The 13,936-nt window shown below is 37.8% G+C and overlaps 1 protein-coding gene across 4 annotated transcripts in view; it reads right to left on the bottom strand.

The window, feature by feature from the left end:
* The window catches only part of DACH2 (dachshund family transcription factor 2), a 314,332-nt gene that overhangs the window by 151,886 nt on the left and 148,510 nt on the right, over positions 1 to 13,936 (bottom strand). For all 4 annotated transcript variants that reach the window (XM_029996617.2, XM_029996618.2, XM_029996619.2 and 1 more), the window contains exon 2: positions 1,523 to 1,638. In XM_029996617.2, coding sequence (XP_029852477.1) covers positions 1,523 to 1,638 — 116 coding nt within the window. The remainder of the gene's footprint in view (positions 1 to 1,522; positions 1,639 to 13,936) is intronic.

Raw genomic sequence — 13,936 nt, 5'->3', positions numbered from 1 at the left:
GCATAGTCAGCACACTGCATCCTAAAATATTTCCCAATTTAAAGCAATATGGTAGTCGGCATAATTCGATGTCCTATTTGCAAACACACACAGGCTGGAAAAGTAATACGGAATATTTTGGACTTCTGACAAGACATTACCAATGCATACTGGCTCTTGTGCTTTCTTGCCCACTGGTAATAACATAAAAAGCACCAAATGCATGAAATTCCTGAGCTGAGAACACGACAGAGCTACTAAAAAAAGACCCTCATTTATAAACTGCTCATAAGAGTAAAAACACAGTTCTTGATCCCTGCCACATATATGAACAGTAGATGAAGTTGCACTAGCTCAGCTGTGGCGCCTGGCTCTAGCAAAATGCTTTCATGCTTTATTAACTACTTCAGTTAAGGTTACTGTGACTATTGCTTAAGAATGTTCATTCCCACTTCCACAGTGATAAAGGTTATTGGTTCACTGTGACGTCCTTGTGACACTTGGAGTTGTAGGAGAAATTAAACATCTCAGCTTTGTTATTCCCCTGAACACTGAGACCCGCTGAGGCACTCAGTTGCAGTGCAATAGGTTCTGCAAGCAGAGTAATCTGCAAGTTCAAGACAGAAGTCGCTATACTCCTATTAATCATTTTTTTTTATCCTGCTTTCCCTGTAAGATGTTCTATGACTTTATATTCTGCTAAACACTTCACTAAGTTTGGTTATTATGGAGATACAATATATTTAGACTGGACTTTGACAGTAATCCTAAAACTGCTAAGCCTGTTGAATATTTAAACAATTACTTTTACAAATACAGTCTGTTGATATAGCTTTATTACCAAAATAAACTTACCTTTAGCACACATCAATTAATAAAAAATTAAAACACTCATCAGCATAGCACAAGATTTAATTTAAACTCTATTAATAAATTAATGAAGTGAAATAAAATACTATGCATTAAATTATGTTTAGGGCTTGTTTATAACTTCACATATTTTCATGCTAGTTCTTCCATATTATGATATTGAATGCAGATTGTTATTGTTAAAGTACAATCCACTGTGGCAATGCGGATTTATCTGCTTTTCAAGTGTTTCTTCTGTAATTCGTACAAGCATTTCTCTATCTTCCCAGCATACATTAATGATGTTACAATACAATACGCATTAGCCACGCTGTTCATATCCCATGAGAACTAAAATACACATGCATTTGAAAGGAAGAAATGCATGCTACAGGGTTCTCCAAGACAATCATTCATTTTCTCTTTTTTTTTTTCTTTTACTAAAATAACACATTTAATGGAATTTCCTGTAAGGAAATTACAATTAATAAAGAACTAAATTATAAATCCATTAGATTTCAGTCACTGCAGCAACAAAACAGAGTTTTCATGAACACTCAAAAAACCCAATAATGTAACCTCTGGTAAAGCTTGAAAAAGCCCTGAAGGACAAGGCAGTTAGATCAATATTAGTTTATTTTAACTGCTGTGCAGCATGAAGAGATGAGGCTGATCATCTGATGGATTTTATTACCTGTCGGAGAGATAAGTCCTGGTGATAAGAGGCCTGGAACTCCATGGGGCAGAAGACGTGCATTTTCTTGTATCGCAACTCCTAGTGAACGCTTGGGGGGTCTTCCTGGTCGTGAGCTGATGAAATAAGAGGATAAATGAAAACACATTTTCTTTTTGAAATATTTGCTTACTACACATAGTATTGATTTTTATAAAATATATGAACCATCAATGATACACAAAAATATATCAGAAATTCTTGCCTAGGAAAAAAGAAAAATAAGTTGATCAAACATACAAGAATTGTATAGGTTTCAAATGAACTAACAATACACTGCCAAACAGCACCTATAGTTAACATGGTCAGGAACTCAAAGTCACATAAATAACTAGAAAGCTAAGATTTATTTTTTTTTTTAAATCTGTACCACAAGACGAGAAAGAAAGCAATCCATATTTCTACCCCTATTGTACCATTACTTTGCCAATTAATATCTTTTTCTTAATATGACTATCTGTAAAACGGATCTCAAGAAATTCACACGCATGTGTAACTCACACATAAAGTCTTGAAAAATGCAATTAGATGCATTACTCAGCTCACAAGCCAGGGTTTATATGGGTTGTGGATTAATGATGCAATGACTACAGGGATGCCAGAGCTACTGAGACTGGGTGCACCAGAATTTATTAGCTCAGACCCTGCGCTGGATGAATACAGCCACGCTGCTTCTAGCTGCCGCTATGAACCAGCTCAGGGCTGACCATGCTGCTTCACAGAAGGCACATCTACATGTACCTCTACTACCCATACAGTAGTCAACCTTCTCCATTATCCAGGGCTTCCATGACCTTACAGGTGGCTAGTGGAAAAGGGTCACAGCAGTAACTGCTCCAAAGTCTGTGCCACACACCTGCTTGACAGAAAACTAAAAGTTGTCCCGCCTAAAGACGAGAAGTTGAAACCTTGAATGCAACATAATCTTAAACCTTGACTTCTGAACCACAGCAGGTAACTGCCTAGTTCTGATGATGCAGCAATAATTTAACACTGAGCTTTTCCAAAACTGACTACTTATCTTTACGGACTGATTGGTGTTTTCAATTATTACAGATAGGTTAAATCAAGAATATTAGCCCAACCCGTCAAAAATCTCACCATCCCTTGACCAGCGTATGAATTATGATTGCAGTTTTTAATCCAAAATGTTAAATGTCTGATTACAGACCTGTTACATTTAACTATCATTTTCAACAACCACATTTATTCCTTACATCAGTGTGTGCACGTGTAATCATCCTACACAGCTGCCATCATAATACAGAGATTTACAGACCAAAAACCCATTTGAATCAACTCCTCCCCAAGCCAGCTAATAAAAATGCAACCTCTTTATGTTTGGAAAAGCATTGCTGCTTCTCTTTGGTCAAAACAAATTTTACTCTGTTGAGTAATAGAGCTTTTGACAAAACATAGTGAAACATTGTATAAAATAACTAAGCTGCAACAATGAATGAGGTCTGAATAGAAAGCATTTCCAAAATGCTTCTAGTTCACAAAGAAATTTAAGTTAAACCTCACTCTATCAACTTACAGTGGCAAAGCCCTCCATCAATGTAAGACAAACTCTGCGTTTAAATGAAGACAACTTCCAGCAACACTACACAGAGGTACCATTAACCTGTTCATTTTTCACAGTGTTCTAGTGTTATTTTGTTTTACTGTACATCAAAGTAGCACAAAATCATTTTCTTGGTTTATTATTTTATCTCTATAAAACTATTCCCACTCTTTTTAGCTTTGCATTTGTCCATTTTGTATTTCATTTTATTCAGTACTTCTTCCATTTTTCTTTTTTTATGCTTTAAGTTGTTTATCATACTATGATGGCTATGTAGTAAAGCCTACTACAAGAGCCCAGACTCACTAGGCTATAATAAAGTGAACCTAAAATAAGAGTATTTGAGTTTTGCAGGAAGTTAGAGGCACACATGCATTCTCTATTAAAATCACCTGCTGAAATCATCTACTGCACAAGATTGTCTAACAGACAGTATTAGGCTGGTATGTGAGGGTTTTAAACAGAAAAGAATCGTTGCTCTTTTGATTTACAGAAGTCTCTGCTTATACATATGCATGTCTAAGTGCTTAGTTGGCACTTACTGTCTCTGAAAAAAATTACAAAACAGCTAAAATTAGCAGCTTTCTCCAGCAGAAGAGCTCAATCAACTAAACTACAAAACATTCTCTTCTCAAGCTCAAATACGAACAAATCTTTTCCATAGAACTCTGTATGTTGATATTAATCTAAGAAAAACATTTTTAAAATTAAACAAACAGTTTTAAAAGATTTTTATGAAGAGACATTTTATTTATAATTTGGGTTTTCAGGGGAAGAGGAGGGGAGGCAACAGAGTTTCATTCCTGGTTATGCAGTTTTTGCACAGACAACAGTTTATGTTAATAACTCTGTTTACTCTGAGCAGACAACTTGAAGCCCACAGGTTTACCAGATCAGATCTTAAGCTGTTTCCCAGCATATACTACAAGCAGAAGTGAAACTCTCCAATCTGTGGTTATGCACTGACCTGTACCGAATGGCCAAGGTTAAAGAAAAGCTTTAGGAGATGATGAGAGAGAGGTTTGCACCAAAACTTACTCAGTTCTCTTTCAGAGTCCCACTGACTGCATTTATATCCTGCCTACTTGCAGACGTAAAGCAAACACCATTGGGAAAACACAGCACTGTTTTCTCCAGGTTTTGGTGTCTTTCGGATTGTGGTCCTTTTGGGGAAGGGGTTTGATAGACTCTGAAGGAAAAAAAAAATTTGCATACTTCTAACATACTCATGTCCTTTTAGTGACTATTACTATAAAGCACTAACTACTAGGGGCCAGATTCTGGTCTTTCTTAGACAGCTGTAGCCATAATAATTTGAATGCAATTGCTCCCAGCTGAACCTGTTCAAATAAAATCAAAGTCCTTTGCCTCTAACTTAATGTTAGCTTTTAAATGAAAAACTCAAGGCTGGATGCTACTTATAGCTGACTGTCATTCATACAACACCTGCAAAAGAACCCTTTGAGTCTTTAACACTGTGTTCTGTAGTTTACATATGAACCCCTTTAATGCTGTACGTCTGCTTCTGAATCAAGGAAACGAAGGGAAGAGCCTCGCAGCATTCTGATACGCTCCTGCCGACTCTGCAGCAGGTACCCCACACTTCCAGCTAGACTGCCTGGAGATGACCAGAGACCATGTCACCTATCATGAAGCAAGACCTTCTGCCTGGGAAGACACCAGAACTCACAGAAACCACCTCAGCAGCATGTCTGAATTCAAACACCTCCAGTCCCGTTTTGGCCAGAAACAAGTTTTCTGGCATTTTTGTTTAAACGTGAAACCAGAAATTTCATAGAGAAAGGATACAAATGTTTGCTCTAAATCCTATTTTTTAATAAGGTGTACACAAAGGAAACAAAAACATTAGCAGATTCAAAATTTTTATGTGATTTACTTTATGTTGTGAATATGCTGCGGTCAGGGCTAGGGCTGGCATCACCAAGCAATGAAATCTCACTGGTCTATCTCAACACCCCCAGTACCTAGTATGCTTACTATCATCTTATGAAGTCTAGAATTCCAACAGATTTCACATTTATTGTGTAAACATATCTAATCTTGACATTTCAGGGAAAATTGCTAATACAAGCCTTGAACAGAAATCATCGTAAGGCAAGTAGAATTATCATCTGGGGAGAGTTAAGACATCGTTTGTGATTATGTAAGTATTACCATACAAATGCTAATAGCATTAGCATATAAATATTAACTTTATTTAATATTATTTCTCCTAATCTTTTGTCACCCTGCTCTTTTATTGCATTTTCTTCTTCACCTTTTCCTTTAGCTCATTCAGGAAAGTTATAAATCCACGAAGTGTAGAAAAATCTTTTCCTCATTGATAACAAAGGAAGCATGAACAGGAACGATCAGCTCCAAACAATTTTAAATGCATTTCTTTGAGATTTTAAAATCTCTACATACATTTTATATTTGCCATCAGTAGATCTTTGGGAATGGAAAATGACTCAATTCTAAATTAGATGCTACTTCAGTTAGAAACTGCTAGTTTATAGATATCTCTTAAAAACATTTTAAAGTACAAGAATTATGGTCACAAGTGAAGACCATGGAGACTAAAACAGAAGTACAATACTGTTTCTCACTAACAAATTTAGTAATCTTATTCTTTTTACTAAATAAATGCAAATAAATTGGCCAGCTCAAAGTTTATACTGACTAAAATTGTCTTAGTATCTCTCAAAAACAAAGCCAAAAAGCCCTTGGGTCATCAATTACTTGAAAGCAAAGATGATTGGAAGTTTTGGCCTTTTACCTTTTTTTACACTATGGTTATATAGCCATTCTTGTCACTCTCTCCATCCCACCCCTGCAAAATCACTAACTCTGAAAGAGAAAAATGAACTAATCTGGATGTTGTTCATTTTTGTAATTTGCTTGGAATTAAATTTGTCAGAGACTAAATTACATTTTAAGCAGTATATTTGACACTCAAAATTTATCTAGTAAAACGTTGAGAAATCATTCATGAATGTCTGTTTTTCCTTTATTTTCTACTCCTGTTGAGAGCTAATTTTATTATTTTTCCTCTCAAAGTTTTATATATTCCCTAGACATCCCAAGGATTTTTAATTTGTATCAAAACATAGAATAAGGCTATTTCTGTGATTTTGTTAAAATTACTGATCAGCTCCATCTTTTATAACTCTATTTTACACTCATTATAGACAACTATATTTCATAAAATCCACAAATTCATCAACACTTTGTGAAATGTAATTAATCAGTGGAAACATACAGCACATCACTGTTGATGTATGATAGTGCTCTACTTTTGTGCTTTTAAATATAGGAGATTTACTAGAATCAGAAGTGAATTTGCATATTAATCAAGACAAATAAACATGTGGTGATTTAACTAGGAAACTGTTATTTGGATGACAATTTAATCAGCACAGGTTGAAAGGTCCATCACTGCAGCATCCTGTTTCTGCTAAAATATTGATTGCGTTACTGATTTCAGTAATGCTTTATTTTACAGGGCACAAATAACCATGTAATTACTCTTTAATTGAATGGTAATTGCTTGCTGGCAATTATTTGTTAAGTTTTGGAGTTTAATTACTAGCTTACTTGTGTTTTGTGAAATAAAGTGTTATGTATTAGTAGCCCAAAATATTTTCTGTATGAATGGTCTGTCAAAACTAGAAAAGTAAGTTATGATGGTATGCATTTGACAAATAACACTATAACACTAAAACTATTATTAAAAGGATCAGACGAATCTTTGAATGCTTTCCCTTTACAAAATTAACATTAGATGTAACATTTGTAAGATAAATGGGGGAATACTGTACCACAGAAGCATGATTTCCTCTGGGGTCTAGTCCACCATTTAGCATAATTTATCCTGATGCTTTGCTTTTCATTCTCTGGGCTTCTTTAGAGGAACTGAAATAGTATCCTATCCTCTTGAGAGCAAAGAATAAACCAAGTAGAAATATATTTCAACAGTACTTCATATTTCTGCAACTGAAGTGGATTACCACCAGCACATTATCTTAGCAGCCTATAAACTTTGTAGACTTGGCAGTTAGCTAGATAACAAGGGAAAGCATTATGTCTTGCAGTGTCAATGAGATATGACACATTCTGTGATATATTTATTCCAAGTTGTGATAGATGAGGTACCCGATACTTTGATCGTTAAGATTTGAATTTTACTTCTACACTTTTCATTTTTGTCATCAACTATTTATGAATTGGCAGTAGGTAGTCTAGCAAGGACTGCTGATTTCGTTTTTTCAAAAGATATCCAGTTAATAAATTAATTATTGATTCCACGAAGCTTGAGCTATTTGGTATAAAAATGTGCTAGACTTGTGATTTAGGAAGCTCTCATATGTATCACAGATTTCTTCAATAGCAACATATTTTATTAGGCTTAAAGGAGAAATACAGAAGTACTATATGACATGCTGTGTAAATTGCTCTGATAATAGTGGCAGTAACTGGTGCAAGTACCCAGAAGTAAAAAAAAAAAAAAAAAAAAAAAAAAAACCAAAACCAAAACCAACCAAAAACAAAAACAAAACTGAAAAAAACCCCAAACCAACAAAAAACCCACAACAACAACAACAACAAAACAACCACCAAAACCCACAATCTTAGTTGCTTTCCTGAAACTGGAACAGGAAGCACAAATTAAAATTTTGCCGCCCTCAAAGATCACGAAATACCTCCTACTGATTGTGAAAGGTACCCTTTGAAGCCTTTACCAATAAACGTAAGACCTTGATAGTTCGAGTTAAAATTATTTCCTATTACCCTACGATTTTTAGTTGTAGCATGGATTTAAAATAATCTCCTTGCTTTGGCATTTATTACAACATTTCAAAGATGCCAATGGTAGTTAAACTCTACTTGACCTTTCAGTGTTTAAGAAGAGAAGCAAACTCTGACCTCCCAGCAACCTGATTCTGTCTCCTCTCAGCACTGGCAAACTGATCACTTGTCTAACCATTGCAGGACATTGGATCACCAGCCACATCAAAGGCAACAAGAGCCAATTCAGCAGGAGGAAAAAAGTCATCCATGCAAAATGGGCAATTAACATTAATCATACATGAAGTTGTTTGAGCTGATAACTAGAACCTGGTCCCTATGGCAACTCTCATAACAGTGCCTACACCGGCAGGAGGAGAGCCACAGCTCATCTTCCATGGGCTCAGAGCACCCCCTTCTCACTTCAGCGGACAGAAGGAAATTGTGGAGAAAAGGTCTGACACTCCAAACCAAAATCTTCCTACTCGATTCTCCAGGGTTTTTCAGTGAAGAAGGTCCTCAACATCAGCCTCAGTGAAAACGTCTGTGGAAGTTTGTTCCTAAAGCATCACAAATCTGAATTTTTTTTCTGTCATTACGAATTGGTGTTACTGTTAGAAAAAAAGACTCCTTAATACCACTGAATTGTTCAGAGCCGGGACTGAAGTGGATTAGAACTTTATTAACTTTACCACTAAGAATGGTAAGTAGCACATTGTCATTGTGTTCTTCCTAAAAATCAGGCATTAGTGAAAGTCCAGTATAGATCTGAATAGTATCACCTCTATTTCCCTTATCAAGAACTAGGATGGTTAGTTCAGAAACTTCCCCATCAACACAAGCTGTGTACGCAGCAGCGACAGCAAGCGAACAATTGCACTGGTTGACCCCTGTCTGTATGGCCACTCTTTCCCTTTTAACACCCAGCTCACAGCCCACAGATGGTTTCTCATGTGCAGACATCTAAATTGGTACTTACTCCAGACTCCAGGCTGGTAAAACAGGCTGCCTCAGGGCAGACCTGCTGCATCTTCCCAAGTACTCCTCACCTGCAGGAATCTCTTTCTTCCAGGGCAGGAGCACTTTAGCACACGTGATCTCCACTCCATTCGGGTTCTACCAGTGCAGTCAACAATGACATGGAGGAGTTGGAAGCGTGATTCACCAAGCCTGTCACCAAGGTCCACATACAGTTACTCTCCTGCAGTTACTGCAATGAGTTTTGGTCCTTGGGGGATGAAGGCCTCTCTGCCGCACAGCTTACCCACCCTCTACCTAATCTTTTCCTTACTTTTCGTACCAGTCCTATTCCCATCCCACCCAGTTCACTTCATCCAATCCCTCTCTCCCACATTTGACCACTGTCCAACCTTCTGAATACTTCTCATTTTCTGCTTTTAACCCGTCCATCACTTCTATCTTCCAGACCGTAGCTACCTTTAATTGCTTCCCTCCCATCCTCCACCTCCTGTCAAATTCCCAGTTATCCTCTGTTCCTGGTCTCCCTCTCTATGTTTTTTGGTGGAGTTCCCCACCCCACTGAGAGCAGCTCCAGTGCTAACTCCTACTACAAATTTTATACTTAATAAGGAGAAGAGGGGATGCCTGAGCCATACCTCAGCACATGAGCGGAGACGGCCACCTGCCAAATGCTTTCTGCCTCCTCCTTCACCTCCCTCCCCTGGGAATGGTGTGGGGCGGCCGATGGGATGAGGGAAGGTGGTCTCTGAGCAACCCTGCCTGCTCCCGGCCCAGGGGCTGGCAGGACAGGCAGGTGGTGGAGTAGAGGCTGTTCGGCACAGCACCAGCAGAGGCTAACATCCTCCCCAAGTCTGAACCTTCTAGACTTATCGCCGTAATCGCCTTTAGCAATGGCCCGAGCCATGTCACTCGTACGGATGCCTGAGAATACAACACAGCAGAAATAAACCAAACCACCACACATCCAGCTGGATATTGGGTTTTGCTAAATACACCAATTCCACAGTTATCCCAACGTTTTATAGCAATGTGTATGACAGAAGCCATCAGTCAGACTTTCAGAGTATGAGGCAAGAGCAAAATTCAAGAGCAGCAGCACTAGCGTTTGGGGTGTCACTATTGCTGGGTTCACTCACAGAATCATAAAGCTGAAATAGGCCTCAGAAGGTCACCTGCTCTCTCTACCTCTGCCCCAAGGCAGGATCAAGTACACTCAAATCATTCCTGACAAATGTTAGTCTAGCCTGCCTCTAAAAAGACTCAGTGCTGGAGATTTCACAACATCCCTAGGCAAATCCACACCAATGCTTAGGCTAGCCTTCCTATCAGGAAAGGTTTGTGAGGGAAAGGGGGGCTGACATCTAACCTAGTTCTCTGTTTGATTTAAGCAAGGTACTTCTTGCCATCTACTCGGCAGACGTGGAAAATAAATTGTATTTTCCTGCTTTACAGACGCTCTGTATTTTTTGAGGATTCATTGTGTTTTGCCTTTGTGAAGTTTTCATACATACAGATGGAACTTATAGACTTAGTGTTCACATCCATGATCTTCAGACTCCCTGAACATGTGCTACAAATAGCAAAGGTACACACCTTATCCCCAGATTACAGGTAGAAATAGTGTAACTTGACCCTCTTTAGGTTTTTCTTACACCGTACATGTCCTTATCGGACTGAATCCTGTTTAAGACAAGCTTTCCATTTTGTCAAGATCATTTTGCATCCTAATGTCATTCTCCAGTGTGTGTGAAACCCCTACCACCTTGGTACTGTCTCTAAGTTTAATAAGCATTTTATATTTATTTTTTTTTCCATCGGCCAAGCAATTATTTAAGTCCATGAACCAAACTGAAAGCAGCTCCCATAGTCAGCACATGCTTGCAGTTCGATCTGAACTAACAGTAACCATCATCTCAGCATGGCTTTCCAGTATGTTTGTTTCTAAACTTGCATTTTCATGTGGACCCTATTTTTCTAGTTTGCCTAAAAGAGTCATGTGACACTTTGTTAAAAAAGAGGCTGCTCTTCCCAAAATTTCTACATATATAATGTTCTACAAATTGCACAGGACTTAGGGACAACCTCGCCATTAGTATTACACTTGGTAGATATAAATGTGGCGTGAAGGCAAGACAACAAACAGCAGCAAATTGACTCCCCTGGATAACAAGCAAAAGAGTCAGGCAAACCAAGTCCCTTTACCCTGCGTGTTCCTCAGGTGGCCACCTGAAAAGCTTCTGGGGAGAAGAAAAACCCTCTATTCTATCACTCTCTAAATTACACCTGTATATTTATTTTCTAGATGCCAGCTACGTCTTGTACCTCCTGGGAGCACTGGCTCCCCTGGCAAGCCAGAGAAAGCTGCCTGCCTGGGGAGAGGAGAAGCAATGCATTGTGCTTTATTCTCCCTTTTATAGCCCACAGCAAATTCTTAGTTTCCACATTTTCCACAACTGAGTCCAAACGTATCTCCGATTATTAATACCAGTGTTGACATCTTCTTGATAAAGATTCATTAAATTTTTTCTTTGTCAAAGAAAGAAAGGTGATGGAACAGACAATTTAAGGGTTGACTACTCACCTGACAAAGTATAACTGTGAAGCTATTTTATACTTCATTTACTTGACCTAGTTACAGTACTTCTAACCCCAAATGTTCACAAATCATGACCCTGAAATCATAAGAATAAATAAAATTCTAATGTTTTTAAAGTTCCATTTTGCACATTTTTATTTGGCTTTTAATTCTGTCATCTTTAAGTTTCTAAAAATCACACTTACAAGCTTTTCTCATCTAGAAGGGGCGAGGAAAGACTGAAGAGAGCATTGTTGGGTTTTTCCCCCCAAAGTTTCACAATCAAAAGCTGAGATTCTCTAATTTGTTGATACATAAATTTAGAAGCTTCTAAAAATATATATATATATAATATATGAACAAGCACTAAGAATTATGAGAAGTGCAAAAAATAGAAGTAACCTTCTGCAGTAATTGTGATTGAGAGTTATCACTAGAAGTCATCTGTGGCTCTTAGTCTAGCTACTGTATGAGACAGAGTAGGCACCTCTCTGCCTACTACATGAAGAGGTCTTCAGATACTAAAACAGAATTAAAGAAAATACTTTTATTTTAAAAAAAAATATGGGTCTGATTCATTAAAACACCCTCAATAAAGCTATCTGGAAAAATATTGAAGCAGTATAGAGAACAACAAAATTATCTGATTTATAGCAAAATTTATTTTTGTCTCAATATATCTAAATGCAGTCTATTATGTACTACCTCACTTAAAAGTTGACAAATTCAGGACTACTTGCTTTTAACTGTGCAAAAAGATAATACAGAATTTAAATGAGCTTTCTATAAATTTCTTAAAGAGATATATTAAAAAGCCCTGCTAGAGTACTATATTAAAAACTTAAGATTGTGAAAGAGTCAATACCAGATGATATTCTTTCTAAAACCATTCCATCCATAGACACATGTCTTAGAGATTTATCCCCACCAAGGTCTACAGGACCTCTTGATTATTTACTGATTAGGTTATTTATTTAAAACTTGAGTTTGGGTCTACAGTCAGAAAAATTACCTGAAATCCCAGTATTCAAATGTTACTATCATCTAGTTGCAGTAGAGAACGAGTGTTTGGTTCTTACTTAAGAAAGTTTAACTGCTTATTTCTGAAGTCAGGCATTTCAAAATAAGTTTCAAACCAAAAAAGGATTTTTGGTTCACTGAGATTTAAAACTTTAAATAACTCTTTTGGAATTACTTATGACTGTGCCTGCAGATATAAAAGTACCTCAACATTCCTCCTGTTAATTTTTTCTTGTCAAATAACACTTGTCACAGGAAAAAAGGGGAATAAATCACCAAATTTCAGAATTGTGGTGATTCACAGCTGCAGACAAGATGAAAGGCCTATCTATGTAACACACTGCACCAGCTCAAATTAAGGGTATGTCAGTAATGAAATTGAAAGCATGACTGCAGCACGTGTACGTATACACACACATTAATTTAATATAACTACATTAAATTAGTAACTGTAGCAGTGAAGATGCAGTGGCACGGATAAAATACAGTTCATTTAGCAACCTGAGATCATACCCAGTGGGACAAAGTTCCTGCTGCTGTGTCTTTACTACTATTGTTACCCACTCTACCTAGATTAAACCTAGCAGGAGGGGGCCTGTCACTGCTGGAATCACGCCACTAACTACATACCCAGAACCACAAACTTGAATTACAGATTTGTTGTCAAAACAATGCTCACCCAAGATGTCCACCTAAACCAAATGTGAAAGTGCCAGAGATACTGCCAAGTATACAACGAGCCTTGCAAACCTCAGCTCTGCTACTTGGATAGTTCTACTCGGATTTCATTTCCAGTGAAAACTGCGAACCACTGGAGATTATAGGCAATATTATTATGCAATTTGCATTCTGGCTATTTTTTAACTTCCTAAAATATCTGACTATTCAGTATGTAGAAGCGAGCCACTGAAAACGTTTTTAGGATTATTCCACCTGCGAAAGCTCAGAACTGACGTAAATAGATGACAAGGCAGGCACTGAGGTCAGCATGGGAACAAGCACAGCTCTGCTCTGAACAGCCTACAGCTGATGTTGGCAAAGACGTAGACAGAATAAAGATTTTACATGAGCAAGCCTTTAATGGCTTGCCTTCCTCAAAGAGCCACAGAAATAGCCAGTAATTCTCTTTCAGTAAGCCTCAAATCCAGCATATGGACAACCACACAGGACCACATAGGTCTCTGTTACCTGCCGCTATTCGGTGCATGTCTGTTCAGAGCCTGATGGGCTTCCCTCCTGGACCGACAGCTCAATTTCTTGGCTGTCAGCAGGCTCTGCCCTGGGCTGGAGGATATTGCTCAGCCCAGCCATCACTCCTTGAACACGTGGGTCCCAAAACCAGGACTGTGGGACTGAATCATGGACTGTCTCTTGGGAAAAGGAATGTGTGAGGACCTCATGGTGACAATGAACAGTCTCAATCTCGCCTATGAAGAAAATACTTGAA

The sequence above is a fragment of the Aquila chrysaetos genome, chromosome 21 (assembly GCF_900496995.4).
Source record: "Aquila chrysaetos chrysaetos chromosome 21, bAquChr1.4, whole genome shotgun sequence".
Lineage (NCBI taxonomy): Eukaryota > Metazoa > Chordata > Aves > Accipitriformes > Accipitridae > Aquila > Aquila chrysaetos.
The sequence above is the reverse complement of the archived record's forward strand: the minus strand, read 5'-3'. Positions and strand labels throughout refer to the sequence as shown.